The sequence below is a fragment of the Amblyraja radiata genome, chromosome 4 (assembly GCF_010909765.2).
Source record: "Amblyraja radiata isolate CabotCenter1 chromosome 4, sAmbRad1.1.pri, whole genome shotgun sequence".
Classification (NCBI taxonomy): domain Eukaryota; kingdom Metazoa; phylum Chordata; class Chondrichthyes; order Rajiformes; family Rajidae; genus Amblyraja; species Amblyraja radiata.
The window spans coordinates 72,462,629-72,484,547 of record NC_045959.1 but is presented as its reverse complement, the minus strand read 5'-3'; the positions used below and the strand labels follow the sequence as shown (position 1 = coordinate 72,484,547).

Sequence of the window (21,919 nt, the reverse complement as noted above, 5' to 3'; positions counted from 1 at the left end):
GGTGAAAATTAGCATTTTGTTCTTGGAATTGTTTATGTATATCTGCACATGCTTTGTTTTTCAATTGAGCGTTGATAAATGCCAGGAATTTCAATAACAAAAAATGTGTGCTATTAAGTTTTCATAAGTATTCTTTTTAAATATAAAGAACTTTTGGTTATTTTAACAGAATCTTCTGGAGAAATCTGCAGAAAGGGAAACTCATCAGGAATATGCACTTGCAATGATTCAGTGCAAAGTTCTTAAACAGCTGGAAAACCTTGAACAGCAGAAATATGATGATGAAGACATTGCTGATGACATCAAATTTCTTTTGGAAAAGCTTGGAGAAAGTGTCCAAGATCTTAGGTTAGTTGTGTTAGTATTTAGTATTCCGGTGGGCGGCGCGACTCACGTCGCAGCGGCCTCTGCAGTCCGTCTGTCTTTTTGTTATTTTTTGTCCCGTTTTAATGTAGTTTTTTTTTTTTTTTAATGGGGTATGTGTGTGTGGGGGGCGGGGGGTGGGGGGAAACTTTTAAAATCTTTCCCCTGCACGGAGAACCTGACCTTTTCCCTGTCGGATCTCCGTTGTCGTTGGGGCTGCAACGTGGAGCGGGCTCCAGCAGGAACGACCTGGGGCTCCAGTCGCGGAGCTGCGGACTTACCCACCATCGCGGAGCTGGCCGAGTCTGGAGCGGGTGAAGCGGTGGTGGCGCGCTGCTGCGACCCGACCCTCGGAGATTCGGAGGCTCCAACCGCAGGTCCGGTGGACAGTGACACCGGGAGCCCGCGGGTCCCTGCTGGGAGACCGCTTTTCGGGGCTTCCGCAACGGCGACTTGTCCCGCCCGAGTCGCGAGGTCGAGGAGTACCTGGAGCGAGGCCTGACATCGCTGGGCGCGGCTTCAACGGCTGCGGGACTTTGCTAGCGCCCGCCGGGGGCTCCAACAACAAGACCCGGAGCGCGGCCTTGCATCGCCCGGCGCGGCGTTAATGGCCGCGGGACAATTGCCATCGCCCGCCGGGGGCTTTGACTCTGACATCGGGAGGGGAATGGGGAGTGCAGAGGAGAGATAAGTTTTTTTCCCTTCCATCACAGCGAGGAGGAGATGCGCTGTGATGGATGTCTGTGTAAATTGTGTTGTGTCTTGGGTCTTTTTTTCTTGTGTGTATGACTGCAGAAACAACATTTCATTTGAGCCTCAATGAGGTTCAAGTGACAAATAAATTGTATTGTATTGTATTTAACTGACTGAAGGTGTGGTGTAATGCAGCAGCTTTTGGTAAAGATAGCTTAAATCGGAGACGTAATTGTCATGTGCATCCATTTCTTCATTCCTCCTATCTATGTCTCGTAATTTGATATATTTCCATCGGGTCACTTCTCAGTCTCTGACTCTCAAGGAAAAATACTCCAAATTTGTCCATCCTCTCATTCTGTCATGTATGTTTGATTCCAGGCAGCATTCTGGTAATTCTCTTCTACGCCATCTTCAAAGGCTCCACATCTTTCCTATATTGCAGCAATCAGAACTGCACAGACTAATCCAAATATGGCCTGACCAAATTTTGAAGCAGCTGCAACATGAAGGAGTGAAATGCAGGATACCCAACTTTTGGCTTGCTCTTGTAGCTATAGTATCTCTCTGTATTATTTAGTAAACTTTCTGGTTAGTGGTAATGAGAAATGTGTCAATATAATACCATTGAATGGTGTTTGTAGTTAGGCCTGATCATTACCTGGTATGGTATGGCATAAAGGTTTATTTCCATTTATTGAGTAATGTTTAAATGGTGTACAGGTCTTGCTATATGAAGGCAAGGGCTGCTTCATTTTTGTTTTGTGAAAGTAAGATGGAATTACAAATTTGCAGCAAGCATCCCGCATGATAGAAGTAGCAAATATAAAATGACCATAAACGATACAACGTGATCTAGACAAGTGAGAATATGACGCATGTTGCTCAAAGAATTATTGTAGTGAATGCAACTAAGGGAAGCTGAGACAAATGTAAAGGGGAAGGAGATACTCTGATGAAAGTTAGTTTAGGAAGTGCAGATGAAAACACATGTGGAACATAAATGCAAACATTTGGTGCAAGTGGCCAAATGATCTACTACAATGGCCTGTAAATTTTTGCTCACTGACTTTCAGAGCATTTGTTGTTTTGTATCGATGTAGCATTGATTTTATTTTCCCTTGTCCTCTCCTTCTCTTCCAACCCCAACTCTGAATTCTGTGCTTTCAGTTCCTTTGATGAATACAGCTCTGAACTGAAGTCAGGACGTCTGGAATGGAGCCCTGTTCACAAATCAGAAAAATTCTGGCGCGAAAACGCTGCAAGATTGAATGAAAAAAATTATGAATTGCTGAAGTAAATTTAATTTCAATACTTTTGTAGTTACGGCACAATGCATTGGCATTCAAGCCTAAGTTCTGCATGTTGGTATTCCAGATGCGTTGCATAAAATAAAAAAAATGATGACATTTTGCATAATGTCATTGCCAATTCAATGAAATGGCAAGTTAATTATCTGCTCTGTGCAATTGGATATTCATTGACACCACAGTGCATAAGTGCTCAATATCTAAAGCAGATAATATGGTCAACTCATTTGATTGTTTTAAGTTAGCATTGATCCTCAACTGTTGCTTCAAATATCTAGAATTTGTGTAGGTCATTAGAGAGTAAGTTGCGAAGGATTTATGTAACTCAATTATTGATTATAATGTGAAAAAAATACATGCTGATATTGCGTTGTAATTTTCACTTGTGAAGGATTTTAACAAGGCTTTTGGAAGTCTCTGATGACCCTCAAGTCTTGGCTGTCGCTGCACATGATGTGGGTGAATATGTGCGTCATTATCCTCGAGGAAAACGGTAAGAAATCGTATGATTAAAAAATTATAGAAAATATAATCATCAATTTTTAGATATTTATAATCATATAACAATTACAGCACGGAAACAGGCCATCTTGGCCCTTCTAGTCCGTGCCGAACACTTACTCTCACCTAGTCCCATCTACCTGCACTCAGACCATAACCCTCCATTCCTTTCCCGTCCATATACCTATCCAATTTATTTTTAAATGATAAAATCGGACCTGCCTCCACCACTTCCACTGGAAGCTCATTCCACACAGCTACCACTCTCTGAGTAAAGAAGTTGCCCCTCATGTTACCCCTAAACTTCTGTCCCTTAATTCTCAAATCATGTCCTCTTGTTTGAATCTTCCCTACTCTCAATGGAAAAAGCTTATCCACGTCAACTCTGTCTATCCCTATATTTACGATAAAAATGAGTTTATTTTGAAAAGTAATTTATTTTATCAATAATTTATGAATTTGATAGCTGATCGCTGCATTCACCAAATGCATTCCATATTCTGTTTGGAAGTGATGTCACTTTTTCACGCAGAAGGCAGTGGAAATATGAGATCCTTCCCCAATATTATGTTGGGCTTGTTTTGTTAAGTAAATCATCCATGTCGAAAGTCGAATTCTATTTGGCAACTATAGAAAAGGGTTTTGGTGTGGCTGATTTAGTACAGTTGCAGCAAACAAGAATTTCATTGTTCTGTTGAAGAGTCTTGGAGCTATACTGCATGGAAATTGGCCTTTTGGCTCAATTCAACCAAGATGCCCCATCTATGCTGGTCGCTCATTTCATCCATATCCCTCTTAAACTTTCACTAACCATGTACTTGTCCAAATGTCTTTTAAAATTCTGTTTTAGTACCTGCCTCAACTACCTCCTCTGGCAGCTCATTTCATATATTCACCACTCTCAGTGTGGAAAAGGTTGCCTCTCTGGCTTCATTTAAATCTTTCCCATCGCACCTTAAACCTATGTGCTCTGGTTCTCGATGCCTCTACTCTTGGTAATATGGTCTGTTCATTCACCCTATCTATTACCCTCATGATCTTATGCACTTCGATAAGATCACTCCTGAGCCTCCTGCGCTCCAATGAATAAAGTCTTAGCCTGCCCAACCTCTCCAAAAACCTCAGGCCCTCAAGTCCTGGCAAAATCTATGTAAACCTTGTTGCATCCTTTCTAGTTTAATGACATCCTTCCAATAGCAGAGTGACCAGAACTAAACATGATACTACATATGTGGCCTCACCATCATCTTGTACAACTGTAACAACGTCCCAATTTCTAGATTCAACATCTTGACTGATTAAGGCCAATGTACTGAAAGCCTTTTGACCACCATATCTACCTGTGACATAACCTTCAAGGAGCTATGTATCTGGGCTCTGAGATCCCTCTGCTCTATAACACTTCCCAAGGTACTGCCATTCACTGTGAAGGTCCTGCTCTGGGTTGACTTCCCAAGAATGCCACAATTCACGCTTATCTGCATTAATTTCCATTGAACGTTCCTCAGCCCACTTGCCCAGCTGATCAAAATCCTGCTCTAATTTTAGGTAGCCATCTTTGCTATCTACGATACCACCCACTTAAGTGTAATCTGCAAACTTACGAATCATGCCTTGTACATTTTCATCCAAATTGTTGATATAAACCAAAGACAGCAATGGGCCTAGAACTAATTGCTGAAGCACATCACTAGTCACAGTCCTCCAGTCTCAACCTTTCACCAGCACTCTGCTTACTTCCACAAAGCCATTTCTCTATTCAGCTCTCCAAATCTAACCTTCCAGAGCAGCCTACCATGTGGAACCTTATCATATGATCCTGGTACATATGACAGTTAAACAATCTTAATTTTTAATTAGGTAATGACTGTTAGGAGTTGCTTACATATCTACTCATAGTATTGGAAGTAGTGGGATATGTATGCTTAGAGATCAGAGAATAGCATAACAAAATGGGAGAAATAAAATGTCTAAAATAGTAAAAACAAATGGATCTATAAGTCCGTGGAAGGTGATCCAAAACATCACCTGTCCGTGTTCTCTAGGGTCGCTGCCTGTTCCATTGAGTTACTGCAGCACAGTGTATATTTTTGTAAAACAGTATCTGCAGTTCCTTTTGTCTCCAGATGGATCGTTTAGATCAATTCAGAATATAGATTTCTAAAATGGGCTTTGGGAAGTGATGAAAACAGGCAATTCTGGATGTAATAGTAAATTACAAACTGGAATTGGCTAATATTTTTATCATAAGGTAATATCCAGGCTAATAGTGATCAGTTTTTTTAAGATTAGGAAGAGCTAGGGAAGATTACCAAATAAAGATTTTAAATTGGAGTCATGGACTCTAGACTCTTTAATTTATCTAACGCAAACTTTGTTAGGATGAGGTCAAATTATCACATTAAAGTTGGCAGTATTGTTAATAGATGAACATAAAGATAAAAGTTTGAAAACATTTAAGAAAGTACTTGAAATGATGTAAAACCAGCAGGTTATTTGATGGATTTGCTTGTTCAATTAAATGTCTGGGATTTAAAAATGTAAGTGGTAACACTAAACTAAACTCAAGAGCTTGCATTTATGCAGGGACAATATGCATCCAGCATAGTTTTAGTTTAATATATATTGATACAGTGATAAGCTCTCTTCTGGGACAGCATGTAAAATGTTGCCACGTTCTGGTGCCATCTTCCAATATTCAAGGGTGAAAGTCTGATCTTGATGTAAGGAGATATGCAATTACTTAATTTTTCACTGTTAATACCCGGTGTCCTAGTGGCACTGGATTGATAAAGTAGGGGTTGGTCTGGCCCAGTGGAATGCTGTTGTATCCTTTCATGACCTTTCATGTTACATTCTGTGCACCATCTGCTCACAGACCGGGCTGCTGTCGAGTCATCAGCGGCTGCCACCACTAACACCACGAGGTGCATCCGTGCATTTTGTAACCTCCTGCAGTCACCCCTCCAATTCCATGCGCCAAGTTCACTATGTCCCACTTCTATAACTGACCACAAAACTGTAGGGTGCTTACCGAGGGCATAGGAGGTGATCTTACAGACCTTTCACAGCCACCCGACACCTTCCACCACTGCCATTGATGATGCATAATTGGAAAGCAATGAAAGGCAACAAAATAATTAAAATGTACAAATAGATCAAAACTGCTTGCAGAGAATATTAAAAGAAAAATACTTTATAAATATGTAATGAGGAAACTAAAGTTGTGTATTAAAGACAGGCATAAACATGTCTATCTATCTATATATTAAAACTGTGTGTGTGTGTGTGTTTCTGTGTTTGTGGGTGCCAGATTCGGCCTTTGATTCCTGGCTACGCCAAAACAACTCCAGAATTCTCACAGATTTTTTCCATTTCGGTAGAGATTTCACTTTTACTTTCTCAAATCCACTCCTCATTAAATTTTGTCGTGTTTATGTACACATTTTTAATAAAATCCTTCCCCGCCCCCCCAAAATTCTTTCAAAATGTTAAAAAAAACAGCTCTCACCCATAGAATGTTGGTGAACGTTCCATCGTGTGATGTCACAATGCCCAATGCTCACAGATGTCCAATCGGAATGGATTCATTTACATATGCCTTTGCTCCAGCCCCAGCCCCGCCCCCTCCGCCTGATGTCGCAGCACGTTCCATTGTGTGATGTCATAATGCCATCCCTCACAGATGTCCAATCGGAATGGATCTCATTTACATATGCCTTTGCACTAGCCCCAGCCCCCCCCCCCCCCCCCCCCCCCCCGCAGCCTGTGTCGAAGCGCGTGATCACGTGTGTGGGAATAGAGAAAGAGGATTGGGGGTGATAGGGAATGGGGAATAGATGGACTGCCCCTACCTCTCCCCCTCCCACTCTCCCTCCCCACTCTTTCCCCTCCTTCCACACTCTACCCCCCCTCTCCCCTACCCCATCTCCCTCCTGCCCCCCTCCCCCACACCTCTCTCCCCCTTTCTTTTCCCCTCCCCCACCCCTCTCTCCTCCCCCCTGTCCATCTCCCTCTCCTCACCCCTCTCCCTCTCCTCCCCCTCCTCCTCCCACCCCCATCCCACTTCCCTCTCCCCCACTGCTCCACACTCTTCCACTCCTCTACCCCCATCCCCCAACACTCCCCATCTCCGTCTCCAATCCCTCTCTCTCCCCCCTCCCTCCCCACTCTTCCCCATCTCTCCGCTCTCCCCCTCCCTCCACACTCTTCCCCCCTACCCCTCCCTCCACACTCTTCCCCCTCTCCCTCCTCCCTCCCTTCCATCCTCCCCTCCCCCTCTCCCCTCTCTCCCCCTCCCCCACCCTCTCTCCCCCCTCCCCCCGTCCCCCCCACCCTCTTTTCCCCCTCCCCCCCCCATCCCCCACCCCTCTCTCCTCCTCCCTTTCCCCCCTCTCTCCCCTCTCCATCTCTCCTCACCCCTCTTAGTGTGACACACAATACTCCCTCTTCACCTATGACTGCACACCTGTACATGGTACTAACACCATCATCAAGTATGCAGATGATACAACGGTGATTGGCCTCATCAGCAACAACGATGAGTCGGCCTACAGGGAGGAGGTCCAGCACTTAGCAGCATGGTGCGCTGACAACAACCTGGCCCTTAACTCCAAGAAGACCAAGGAGCTCATTGTAGACTTCAGGAAGTCCAGGGGCGGCACGCACACCCCCATCCACATTAACGGGACGGAGGTGGAACGTGTTTCTAGCTTCAGGTTCCTGGGAGTCAACATCTCCGATGACCTCTCTTGGACCCACAATACCTCAACTCTGATCAAGAAGGCTCACCAGCGTCTCTTCTTCCTGAGGAGACTGAAGAAGGTCCATCTGTCTCCTCAGATCCTGGTGAACTTCTACCGCTGCACCATCGAGAGCATCCTTACCAACTGCATCACAGTATGGTATGGCAACTGCTCTGTCTCCGACCGGAAGGCATTGCAGAGGGTGGTGAAAATTGCCCAACGCATCACCGGTTCCTCGCTCCCCTCCATTGAGTCTGTCCAAAGCAAGCGTTGTCTGCGGAGGGCGCTCAGCATCGCCAAGGACTGCTCTCACCCCAACCATGGACTGTTTACCCTCCTACCATCCGGGAGGCGCTACAGGTCTCTCCGTTGCCGAACCAGCAGGTCCAGGAACAGCTTCTTCCCGGCGGCTGTCACTCTACTCAACAACGTACCTCGGTGACTGCCAATCACCCCCCCACCCCCCGGACATTATTATCACTTATTATTATTTATTTAAATCATTTGCTATGTCGCTCTTCCAGGGAGATGCTAAATGCATTTCGTTGTCTCTGTACTGTACACTGACAATGACAATTAAAATTGAATCTGAATCTGAATCTGAGTGTGACGCCGCAGCTCTCCCCCCCCCCCCCCCCCCCCCCCCCCCCGCAGACGCGCGTTGGGGAAACAGTCCCAACAGGTCTGCACTTGGTCTAGTAATTAATAATAACAAGAAAAAGTAATGTCAGGACAAAACTGAAAGCAGCATAAGTACCCAAGCAGAATAACATAGTGGATTTCAGGTGTTTATAAATATGTGTATAAAATAAGAGAGAAAATAATGGGACAAGGTGGATAATGTGGATAAATGTGAGGTTATCCACTTTGGTGGCAAAAACAGGAAAGTAGACTAATACCTGAATGGTGGCCGATTAGGTAAAGGGGAGATGCAACGAGACCTGGGTGTCATTCTACACCAGTCATTGAAAGTAGGCATGCAGGTGCAGCAGGCAGTGAAGAAAGCGAATGGTATGTTAGCATTCATAGCAAAAGGATTTGAGTATAGGAGCAGGGAGGTTCCACTGCAGTTGTACAGGGTCTTGGTGAGACCACACCTGGCGTACAGTTTTGGCCTCCTAATCTGAGGAAGGACATTCTTGCCATAGAGGGAGTACAGAGAAGGTTCACCAGACTGATTCCTGGGATGTCAGGACTTTCATATGAAGAAAGACTGGATAGACTCGGCTTGTACTCGCTAGAATTTAGAAGATTGGGGGGGGATCTTATAGATCTTATAGAAACTTACAAAATTCTTAAGGGGTTGGACAGGCTAGATGCAGGAAGATTGTTCCCGATGTTGGGGAAGTCCAGAACAAGGGGTCACAGTTTAAGGATAAAGGGGAAATCTTTTAGGACTGAGATGAGAAAAACATTTTTTACACAGAGTGGTGAATCTCTGGAATTCTCTGCCACAGAAGGTAGTTGAGGCCAGTTCATTGGCTATATTTAAGAGGGAGTTAGATGTGGCCCTTGTGGCTAAAGGGATCAGGGTTTATGGACAGAAAGCAGGTACAGGATACTGAGTTAGATGATCAGCCATGATCATATTGAATGGCGGTGCAGGCTCGAAGGGCCGAATGGCCTACTCCTGCACCTATTTTGTATGTTTCTGTGATAACTTGTCAAGATTTGATTTGTTTATCCATACCTTTAGGGATAGTATTTTGTTTCCATTCACTTGTGCTCTCCAGTGTCATTTTACCTCAATTGTAGACCTCTGATTTGTGGGTCAGTAACTTGCAACTTCAAGCTTAATTCAGAATGAGATAATTATAGTTCATGGTGTTAGTGTTGGATTATTAGAAGTGTTGTCCTTTGAATGAGATATTAAACCAAAGCTCTTACTCCAAATAGTGTCACCTGGCACTTTCTTAAAGAACAACAGCTCTACAATTCCCCGGGTCAGGAGTCTTTGCTCACAGCCAACATGATCAAAGCAGATTAATTTAACATTTACATCGTTCATTGTGTAACATTTGGATGTTGTGTTTGTTTATAATCCAGCGATTATACTGCAAAATAACTTGTTGATTAGATGTTCCTTGGCTTCCTGAGCAGCATTATAGTACTGTTCTTTCAGTTTTTATTCTACTTGTCAATCTTGAGTATAATTGCAACAAGTAATTAAGTCAAGTTTTCAAAAATAAATTGCAAACCTTCTGTTTAAGAAGGAACTGCAGATGCTGGAAAATCGAAGGTAGACAAAAATGCTGGAGAAACTTAGCGGGTGAGGCAGCATTTATGGAGCGAAATAAATAGGCAACGTTTCGGGTTGAAACCCTTCTTCAGTCTGTAGAAAGGTTTCGACCTGAAACGTTACCCATTTCCTTCGCTCCATAGATGCTGCCTCACCCGCTGAGTTTCTCCAGCATTTTTGTCTACCTGCAAACCTTCTGTTTTCATTGTGAATGTGTATTTTCCCACCCAGTGTAATTGAACAGCTTGGAGGCAAACAACTTGTAATGAACCATATGCATCATGAAGATCAGCAAGTTCGGTACAATGCACTTTTGGCAGTACAGAAACTGATGGTCCACAACTGGTATGTATTTATCTCTGTGTTATTACAGTTGGTACATGTTGTGTGCTCCATTTGAAAAACCTATGCTAAAAATACATAATTTGCAATAGATCTTGATAGTTTTGTGATGAGATTCCAATGATGATGGAAAAAATGCACTTTGCACATTTAATCTTCGGTATAACAGCATGCTTCTCTTATGATACAGAGGAACATATCTTGGATTTTTGTTAAATGATTAAGAAGCTAGATGAAGGTTTTTTTTTATAGTAAGTAAGTAAGTAAGTAAGTAAGTAAGTAAGTAAACTTTATTTATATAGCACATTTTAAGTCAACTTGCATTGACCCCAAAGTGCTTCACATAATTTAAATAATAAGTTCCATTGCAAACCATAGAAAAAGGTTTTAAAAAAAAAAGAATAAAAATGGACACAACATATTATAGAGTTCAACACAAACATCCCCCCACAGCAGAATCAAAACATTTCCACTGTGGGGGAAAGGCACCAGAAAGTTAAGTCCTCTTCCTCTGTGAAACACCCGAGGTCAGGGCCCATCTGTGGCCGTGCAGCCAGTCCGATGATTTTCAGGGCCCTCTTGCCGTAAAGATGGAACATCGGCGTCGGGTGAAACATTCCTCAGCGGCTTGGAAAAGTCTGGAGCGGCTGTCCGCTTCCCGGAGACCGCGGCACTCGTAGTCCTCAGGCCGCGCCGGCTGGAGCTCCGACCCCAGCGAACTTGATCCCTGGCTCTGCGGCGCTCCAAATCCAGCGCCGCCCGCGGCCGGACGCCCGCAGCCGCAGCTCCGCGATGTTGGAAGTCGGCGGCCAAAGCGCTCCGGAGCTTACCGCACGGCGACCCGATAGGCATCGCCTGCTCCGTGTTGGTATCCCAGCGCTGCGCCACCGCCGCCGAAGCTGTAGTCCCAGCCGGTCCCGACAGAAAAACGCCGCTCCTTTTTCGGTGGTAGGCCGCGAGGACGGAGCGAAGAAACAGCACGGAGGGATGCTGCCTCTCCGACCAGGTAGGGGACCAAGAATAAAGTTTCCCCCTTCCCCACCCCCACCCCCCACACAGAAGACCTCCACTAACATTTTTTAACATGACCCAAAATAAAATACAATAAAGAAAGGTGTAGAGACCTTTAGTCTCTACAGCACCAGCGTAGAAGGACTGCAGGATCCTCAGAGAGACTCTGAATTTCCTCAGCTGCCTGAGGTGGTCAAGGCGCTGCCTTGCCTTTCTCACCAGTGCGGCAGTGTGTGTTGTCCATGTCAGATCCTCTGCGATGTGGACTCCCAGGTATTTAAAGCTGCTCATCCTATCCACAGTAGTCCCATTTATCCCCAGTGACGTGTACGCCCTTGGTTGTTGTGCCCTTCTAAAGTCCACAATCAGCTCCTTAGTTTTAGTGACATTCAAGAGAAGGCTGTTGTTCTGACACCAGAATGAATGAATGAATAAGTTTATTGGCCAAGTATTCACATACAAGGAATTTGCCTTGCTACTCCGCCCTCAAGTGACAACATGACATACAGTGACAGTTAATACAATACAATACAACAATACAATACAATTTATTGTCATTTGAGCCTCAGTGAGGCTCAAACGAAATTCTGTTTCCACAGCCATACAAACAAAGACAATTTCCTAGACATACACACAATTTAATTCACACAAACATCCATCACAGTGGACCCACTGTGATGGAAGGCAAAGTCTTTTCTCTCCCCTGTTCTCCATGTCTCTCCCGATGTCCAAGCCCCAGGCAGGCGATGATAAGTCCCACGGCCATTTTAGGCCGTGCGGGGCGATTTACGGCCCCGCTCACGGTCTAAATGTCACAAAGTTTGAGCCCCTGGCGGGCGCTGGAATGTCCCACGGCCATGATGCCGTGCTGGGCGATGTACGACCCCACTCCAGGGGTCGTACATTTTTATAAAGTTTTTATAAATGTGCAATGTGCCATTCTTAAACATCCAGCTAACATTTCTGAATTATTCAAAAACAATTGCATTATTCCTTTTTCCATCCAGTGTGTTTTAATATTCTCTGAATTTGATTACCTCTGTGCCTCCAAATATAGGTCCTTCCCAATTAAAGCAGGGTTCCATTTCTGAGAACTATTCATAACATGAAGTCAGAAGGTGGCTGTTCAGCAATATATTTAATTACAAATATAGGCCAAACAAAGTGAATTTGTTGTTAAATCAGGCCAATTAACACAACTGTTTAAGAAGGAACTGCAGATGCTGGAAAATCGAAGGTAGATAAAAAAAATGCTGGAGAAACTCAGCGGGTGGGGCAGCATCTATGGAGCGAAGGAAATAGGTAACGTTTCGGGTCAAACCCTTCTTCAGACCTTCTTCAGAAGAAGGGATTCGACCCAAAACGTTGCCTATTTCCTTCGCTCCATAGATGCAACACGTGCAACACAATTTTGGAATTAAACCGATTCACGGACAGGGTGGGTGTGGTGAGAAATGAAGCAGGTATATCAACACGTTATGGTCCCTTTTTTTTTCTTCTTTTATTACTATTATTTTTCGTTTTTGTCTTCTTATTCTTTTTTAGGTTTTTACTTATTCACTCCTTGACTACACTATTTGATAGTTTAGGGGTTTACACATTCACTATTTCTTTCACTTTCTCTCTTTCTTGCTCTTTCTCTTTTTTTCTATTTCTTCTTTGTTAAATTAAAAATGGAAGGTACAATAAATGTATTTTGTCATATGCCGCGGTTTATACTACTGTACACTGCTTCTAATAAAAATGTTAATAAAAAAAAAAATGTTGAAAGGAGAGGGTAGGAGAAAGATCTGTTGAATGTGTACATTGTTGAGATGGGAGGTGGGGACTAGAGGAGCTCTTTTCTGATTCTATTCATTAGAAGAGATGAGGGCAGTGGTGCAGGAAATCATATTTATAACACAGAAATAGTTTAATTTATGTACTGTAATATGTGGTATAAAAATTACGTTCATGATTTTAAATTGAGTTTAACAATTAAAATTAATTATTTAAGACTGCCATCAATCAACATCTTTTACTATTTTTTCTGATTCAGATTTGTATTGAAACAAGAAAAGTTTACTTTGCAGATAATAATGGCACATTGGAAATAATTCACTCTTTTTATGTACAATGTTGTCTTCAGAGCTGGTCAAAACCCAAGTAATATTACAAATGATTTCCTGACAAAAAAAAAAAAAATCTCTTTAGGTGTGTGAATTCAGAAAATTTGGGCTTTAAGTCTCTGTTATTCCAACATTGATTCTCTGCTGGAATATCCCCATTTTGGCATATTCATCGTAATCCATATCAATCTTAAAAGTAGTTATTTTATTGGAGACTATCAGAATTTGAGGCCTAGATTGAAAATGCTTAGATGCCTTTGGAAAATTACTTCAGTCTTGACTGCTTAATTTTTACATTTTAATTTCTGATGTGAGATTTTCCTCTTGAATGAGTTATATTTCCAACAATATATGATTCGGATTAGTTTGTCATATGCACCAGAATGCAATCAAATTATTGTTCACATGAAATTCAGAGTAGAATTATACGTACTGTAATAATACATAGAACAATAAATACAGCAAATGCAGAATAGCAGAATGGTGCAAGAATGTAATGCAATCCAAATAGTACAAGAAAATACTCAAGAACCAGAATGGAATAACCAAATAAGCTAGAGTTAAGAGTAGGGGGTCGATAATCGCAACAGCATTTCCATCGATGTGGACATGGTTTTCTCCCTTGCTTCTTTAAGTCACCAACCAACTCTTTTTTTGCCTTAAGGGCTAGGTTATTGTACTGACACCATGACTCGAAGTTCTCTATCACTTGCCTGTACTTCATTTCATCATTGTTGATCTGGCAAATATTGTTGTTATAGATTTGAGTTTCGCCAAATGTTGTGAATTAAGAATTTAACAGAATTAACCACCAGATTTTAGGCAAGCAATAATTAACGTGCAAACAGGCCACCACTTTGTTGAGTAATCCCCCCATGATTTGCAGATCGCTACATCGCATCACATTCTTAACCATCTGTGCTTTTCATGAAGTTATTGTATTTGCACATTAATTATCCATTACATCTGTCACAGAAATTTGCATCTTGAAATTAACAATGCCATTAATCTTAACATCATGTCTAGCTGTCGTCAGACTGTAAACAATTATAACTGTGGAGTATTTTCCAAGTCAAGTCAAGTCAACTTTATTTGTCACATGTACTTACAAGATGTACAGTGAAATGAAAGTGGCAATACCTGCGGGATTGTGCAAAACAACAGAACAGAACAGAACCAGTATTTACATATTTTTTTTAAACACAACAGTAAATTAGTCCCTGGTGAGATTAGAGTTTACAGTCCTGATTGCCTGTGGGAAACAACTCTGTCTCATCCTCTCTGTTTTTGCAGCGTGACAGCGGAGGCGTTTGCCTGACCATAGCAGCTGGAACAGTGTGTTGCTGGGGTGGTAGGGGTCCTTCATTATCTTGCTGGCTCTGGATCTGCACCTCCTGGTGTATAGGTCCTGCAGGGGGGTGAATGTAGTTCCCATGGTGCGTTCGGCCGAACGCACTACTCTCTGCAGAGCCTTCCTGTCCTGGGCAGAGCTGTTCCCAAACCAGATCGAGATGTTACCGGACAGGATGCTTTCTACAGCACCAGCGTAGAAGGACTGCAGGATCCTCAGAGAGACTCTGAATTTCCTCAGCTGCCTGAGGTGGTCAAGGCGCTGCCTTGCCTTTCTCACCAGTGCGGCAGTGTGTGTTGTCCATGTCAGATCCTCTGCAATGTGGACTCCCAGGTATTTAAAGCTCTCATCCTATCCACAGTAGTCCCATTTATCCCCAGTGACGTGTACGCCCTTGGTTGTTGTGCCCTTCTAAAGTCCACAATCAGCTCCTTAGTTTTAGTGACATTCAAGAGAAGGCTGTTGTTCTGACACCAGAATGAATGAATGAATAAGTTTATTGGCCAAGTATTCACATACAAGGAATTTGCCTTGCTACTCCGCCCTCAAGTGACAACATGACATACAGTGACAGTTAATACAATACAATACAATACAACAATACAATACAATTTATTGTCATTTGAGCCTCAGTGAGGCTCAAACGAAATTCTGTTTCCACAGCCATACAAACAAAGACAATTTCCTAGACATACACACAATTTAATTCACACAAACATCCATCACAGTGGACCCACTGTGATGGAAGGCAAAGTCTTTTCTCTCCCCTGTTCTCCATGTCTCTCCCGATGTCCAAGCCCCAAGCGGGCGATGATAAGTCCCACGGCCATTTTAGGCCGTGCGGGGCGATTTACGGCCCCGCTCACGGTCTAAATGTCACAAAGTTTGAGCCCCCGGCGGGCGCTGGAATGTCCCACGGCCATGAAGCCGTGCTGGGCGATGTACGACCCCGCTCCAGGTCGTTCCAACCCCGCGACACGGGCTGGAGAAGTCGCGTTGCGGGAGCTCCGGGAAGTGGTCTCTCTCTCCCCCCGGACCCGCGAGCTCCCGATGTCCCGACAGTCCACCGGACCTGCGGCTGCGGCTGTGGTGCTGGAGCCTCCGAGCCCCAGGAGTCGAGTCGCAGCAGCGAGTCACCACCGCTCCCCACGCTCCGAGGCCGGCCAGCCCCACGATGGTGAGTAGTCCGCAGCTCCGCAGTCTCCCGCGCCCCCGGGTCGTTCAGGTTGGAGGCCGCTCCACGGTGCTAGGCCCCAATGACAACGGAGACCCGACAGGGAAAAGGTCGGGTCTCCCGGACAGGGAAGAGATTTTAAACGGTTTCCCCCTCCCCCCCCCCCGCCCCCCACATATACACATTTAAAACTAGTATTAAAAAACACCAACACTACATTTAACTAGACAAAAAATAAAAAAAAAGACAGACAGGCTGTAGGGGCCGCTGCAACGGGTGAGTCGCGCCGCCAACGACAACGGTTAAGAATGATACATAAATCATTAAACATTAATAATAAAACATTATTGATTAAGCATGTGAATTCAATGAAATACCAGAGCAAACGGAGGCTACAGATTTTTGGTTATTGAGTAGAACTACTACTCGTGGAAAAAAGGTGTTTTCATGTCTGGCTGTGGCAGATTTGACAGTCCGGAGCCGCCTTCCAGAGGGAAGTGATTCAAAGAGTTTGTGGCCAGGGTGAGGGGTCAGAGATGATCTTACCCGCACGCTTCCTGGCCCTTGCAGTGTACAGTTTGTCAATGGAGGGAAGGTTGCAGCCAATAACGTTCTCAGCTGATCGGACGATTCGCTGTAGCCTCCGGGTATCATGCTTGGTGGCTGAGCCAAACCAGACCATGATGGAGAAGGTGAGGACAGACTACGATGGCCGCATAGAATTGGACCATCATTGCCTGGTAGACTGTGCTTCCTCAGCTGCCGCAGGAAGTACATCCTCTGTTGGGACTTTTTGACTGTGGAGTCGATGGTAGCCCCCCACTTATGGTCCTTTGAGATGATGGTTCCCAGAAACTTAAAAAACTCCACAGATGTGACTGTGGTGTTGTTGATGGTGAGTGCGGTGAGGGGAGGGGGAGCTCTCCTAAAGTCTACAATCAATTCCACTGTCTTAAGAGCACTGAGCTCCAGGTTGTTGCGATGGCACCAGGACACCAGCTGTGTAACTTCCTGTCTGTAGGCAGATTCCTCCCAATCCTGGAATAGTCCAATCAGGGTTGTGTCGTCCGCCAACTTGAGAAGCTTGACAGAGGAGTCAGTGGAGGTGCAGTCATTGGTATAGAGAGAGTAGAGGAGAGGGGAGAGCATGCAGCCTTGCGGTGCTCCTATGCGGAGGGTTTGTGGGTCCAAGATGTGCTTTCCCAGCCTCGCATGCTGCTTCCTGTCTGTCAGAAAGCTGGTGATCCACCAACAGAGGGGTTCAGGCACAGTCAACTCGGAAAGTTTGGAGTGTAGTAGCTCTGACACAATGGTGTTGAACGCAGAGCTAAAATCAACAAACAAAATCCTCGCATTGGTCCCCTAGCGGTCTAGGTGCTGGAGGATGAATTGCAGGCCCAGGTTGACTGCGTCATCCACAGATCTATTGGCCCGATATGCAAACTGCAGATATTTTTCAGCTTGGCCAGCACAAGCCTTTCAAGGGTCTTCATGACTACAGAGGTCAGTGCGACAGGCCTGCAGTCATTAAGACCAGTAATCCTTGCATGTAGTCATTAAGACCAGTAATCCTTGCCAGGTCAGCCACCTCCTCCAGGTCGGCCTTCTCGTCATTATCGGAGATCAGGCCCACCACCACAGTGTCATCAAACTTGATGATGGATTTGGAGCTGAACCTGGCCACACAGTCATGTGTACAGGGAGTAGTAGGGGGCTGAGGACGCAACCCTGGGGGATCCTGTGTTCAGGGTGAGGGGGTTGGAGGTATGTCTCCCCATCTTGACCACCTGGGGCCTGGCAGTGAGAAAGTTAAGGACCCAGGCACACAGGGGAGTGTTCAGTCCCAGTTCCAGCAGCTTCTCAGCCAGTCTGGTGGGGACTATGGTGTTGAAAGGTGAACTGAAATCAATGAACAGCATCCTCACAAAGCCCCCCCTTCTGGCTCTAAAGGTGAGAGAGAGTGGTAGGCCGCATCAGAACCTGGGAGGCCGCATCATCCGTGGATCTGTTTGGATGGTATGCGAACTGAAGCGGGTCCATGGTGCGAGGGAGGAAGGCGCAGATGTAGTTCTTGATCAGCTTCTGAAGCATTTCATGACTACCGAGGTGTGGATCACTGGTCGGTAGTCATTCAAGCAGGCTGGAGAGGCATTCTTAGGCACTGGTACAATGCTGGATCTCTTGAAGGTGGACTAATTATTTTATTAGAAAATTGGTTTAATTTTCCATTCCGAATTCCACCGCCCTTCACCTGTTTAATTTGGCATTAGGTTCACCCATTCATTTTGTTGTCATTCTAATTCCATTTATTTCTCAAACTTTAATCTCTATTTGTGGCAGATTCTTGATGTTCTGCCATTAGTAACAGTTATGAGCAAGATTTGTCCAAAACTGTAACATGCAAACTGTTTGACGACAGTCCTGCAAAAACTGTTTAAAATTCATTATTTAAATACTATTTTAAGTGTAGGTCAAGCTTTGGGTCGCAACCCTTCTGCAGGCCAGAGATACTGACTAACACGCTGAGTTACTCCAGCATTTTGTGTCTATTTAGCTATAAGCAGAGGTTGAGCAAACTTGGAATGTTTTCTTTTGAGCCGCTGAGGTTAAGGCAGAAGTATATGAAACTATAGAAGCAAAGAAAGGGTAGAAGGATCAGTCTTTTCCCAAGTGGAATTTCTCAAATACTAGAGGGCAAAGTTTTAGGACGAGAGGGGAAGCTGTCAGGAGAAGTGGCAAATGCAGATATAATAGCAACAATTAAGAAACATTTGGACATAAGCAGGTCAGAAATTGTGCGATTTGGACCATGTGCAGAGTTCAAATTGACAAAAATAGTTGGCAGAAATAGAAGTGCTTTGAGAGGTTGATCATGGCGCAAATAAACTCCTACCTCGACAAAAACCTGGACCCACTGCAGTTCACTTACTGCCACAACAGATCAACGGTGGATGCGATCTCGCTGGCCCTCCACTCCGCTCAAAAACTCATATGTCAGGCCGTTATTCATTGATTACAGCTCGCCAGTTAATACAATCATCCCCTCCAAACTGGTTACCAAACTCGCAGAACTGGGTCTCTGCGCATCCCTCTGCAATTGGATCCTTGACTTCCTCATTCACAGACCACAGTCTGTTCGTATTGGTGGAAATGTGTCAGACTCGATAACAATCAGCACGGGAGCACCTCAAGGCTGCGTGCTCAGCCCTCTGCTGTACTCACTCTATACTCATGACTGCGTAGACGGTCATAGTGCGAACTCCATCATCAAGTTCGCTGACGACACCACTGTTTTGGGACGTATCACTGATGGGGACGAGTCAGAGTATAGAAGAGAGATTGAGCGACTGTCCATATGGTGCCAGCACAATAACCTGGCCCTCAACACCAGCAAAACCAAGGAACTGATTGTGGACTTTGGAAGGAGTAGGATGGGGACCCACAGTCCCGTTTATATCAACGGGTTGATGGTTGAAAGGGTCAAGAGCTTCAAATTCCTGGGCGTGCACATCTCTGAAGATCTTTCCTGGTCCGAGAACACTGATGCAATTATTAAGAAAGCCTCTACTTCCTGAGAAGATTACGGAGAGTCGGTTTGTCAAGGAGGACTCTCTAACTTCTACAGGTGCACAGTAGAGAGCATGCTGACCGGTTGCATCGTGGCTTGGTTCGGCAACTTGAGCGCCCTGGAGAGGAAAAGACTACAAAAGGTAATAAACACTGCCCAGCCATCATCGGCTCTGACCTCCCTTCCATCGAGGGGATCTATCGCAGTCGCTGCCTCAAAAAGGCTGGCAGTATCATCAAGGACCCACACCATCCTGGCCACACACTCATCTCCCTGCTACCTTCAGGTAGAAGGTACAGGAGCCTGAAGCAACGACCAGGTTCAGGAATAGCTACTTCCCCATAGCCATAAGGCTATTAAACTTGGCTCGGACATAACTCTGGACATGAATAGCCCATTATCTGTTTTTTGCACTTTATCAGTTTATTTATTCATGTGTGTATATATTTATATAATGGTATATGGACACACTGATCTGTTTTGTAGTCATGCCTACTATGTTCTGTTGTGCTGAAGCAAAGCAAGAATTTCATTGTCCTATCAGGGACACATGACAATAAACTCTTGAATCTTGAATCTTGAATCACAAACATCATGGGCTGAAGGGTTTGTTCCTGTGCTACACTGTTCTACGTTATGTGAATTTTTGAATTATGTTTTATTGTAGAATATTAAATCAGTTAGCATTTTGGGTATAACATTTAATTCTTGCCTTAAAATATAATTTATGAAATTTAATTAGGGCTACCTACTTAATCCTGATCTACACAGCTTCTAAAGCAATAATGATATGATTGTGCAGAGATCATTGAAGTTACACTTGTACTTTTGCAAAACCTTTAACTTTATAGTTTCTGTGTTTAAATTGTCTATAGATTTTTCCATGATCAATTAAAATGGATATAGTCACTGGAGGGTATATATTCACTTCCTCTGTGCTGCACAGTTGTTAATAACAATTATATTGTTGTCCCTAAATCAATTCTCACACCTTTTTATTACAGCTATTATATACTCTAAAAATCGGGTTTTAATTTTGGTTCCAGATTTGCAGAACTTGTGAGAAAATGAAAATCATTACTTTTTTTCCTGACTTGCCACATTGTGTTGAATTGTTTTTGTAATCTTTGAGAGATAACAATAAGACTTATGGAGTGTGACAGTCCATGTGGGACTGTTGTAATGCCACAAATCTGTGTTGACGCAGGTGGTTTTCTCAAACTTACATTTTTGTAATATTCATTACTTTTAGCTTGTACTTTGAAGGAAATGAGCAATGCACTTTGGTATGCAATAGAAGGGCTTGCATTTTAACAAACACCGTTTGTTCTTTTAAAACATAGTAATCTTGTTCCATTATTTTCAGGGAGTATCTTGGAAAACAACTTCAGTCAGAACAACCCCCAACTGTCACCACAAGAAGCTGAATGTTAGCATGGCTTTGCAGTGTGCTGAAAGTGTGCTTTCTTTGGTAGTTTAGGCTATAAGAAATTGTTTCTCTGGATATGTTGAACTAAGCATATAATATATTAATGGATAATGCTGTTTTCATACATCAACATGCTACATTTATTAGAAGTGTAATTTATTTAGAAAAAAGTATGTAGATCCTGATTAAATAAAACATGTTACTGTATTTGGCAGGAATGTAAGTGATTTGAGGAACCTGAAGATTTGTTGCTTGAGTTAGTTCATTGTTATGATTTTGCAACGTTTCAGTAAAAAGTAACTGCACCATATAAGCAGATTATCAGCCGTATATCAAAGGTCAGTGCTGTCTGTATCTTTATGATTATCATAAATTCCAATATAATAAATTATTCATCGTTTTCCTCTGTGGACTTGATATCATTAGCTTGACAACATAATCTTGCGGTTCTATGAGTAAATCTTTAAAACCCTATAAACCATTTCAAGCTGGTTAATCACATGCGCATTAAAAATAAACTGGATAACTACTATCGAAAGCATCATGTATTATTTTATTTTATAACCAACCAGGAAGATGAATTATCTCTCCCCCCCCCCCCCCTCTCTCTCCTCCCTCTCCACCCCACTCTCTCTCCGCATAAGGGCCCCCATTAGAAAGTTGTTGTAAAGACACAGTGCTAGAGTAACTCTGCGCTTCAGGCAGCATCTCTGGAGAACATGGATGGGCGGCGTTTCGCATCTGGGCTGTTCTTCAGAGTGGCTACATCCATGGCAAAGATGATACAACGGGGGCCTAGAAATTGAAAGTTATTGAAGAGTTGAACGGTGTGTGAGATGTCTTGGATGTATGTGGGAAGGGACTGAACACGGTGAAGCTGATGAAATCAAGGTAGATTAGATAAGTGAGGTAGGAGCAGGCAGAGACGTTGGGTCTACTGGGACAGTTTAGTTTAGTTTCGAGATACAACGTGAAAAAGTATGGTGTAGTCTTCACTTGCAAGGAAAGCAGAGCAGTACATCTTGTAGTTGCATCTACACTTCACACAGACTTCTGCGCCCTTCGGCCCACCAGTTCCGTGCTGA

The 21,919-nt window shown here is 43.8% G+C and overlaps 1 protein-coding gene across 1 annotated transcript in view; it reads left to right on the top strand.

Moving 5' to 3' along the window:
• Positions 1 to 21,234, top strand: part of atp6v1h (ATPase H+ transporting V1 subunit H) — a 94,674-nt gene extending 73,440 nt beyond the window's left edge. Inside the window, exons 10-14 of the mRNA XM_033019726.1 lie at positions 170 to 348; positions 2,227 to 2,352; positions 2,758 to 2,859; positions 10,083 to 10,196; positions 20,772 to 21,234. Of these exons, the coding sequence (XP_032875617.1) occupies positions 170 to 348; positions 2,227 to 2,352; positions 2,758 to 2,859; positions 10,083 to 10,196; positions 20,772 to 20,832 (582 nt within the window). The 3' untranslated portion in view covers positions 20,833 to 21,234. The remainder of the gene's footprint in view (positions 1 to 169; positions 349 to 2,226; positions 2,353 to 2,757; positions 2,860 to 10,082; positions 10,197 to 20,771) is intronic.
• Positions 21,235 to 21,919: the final 685 nt, after the last annotated feature.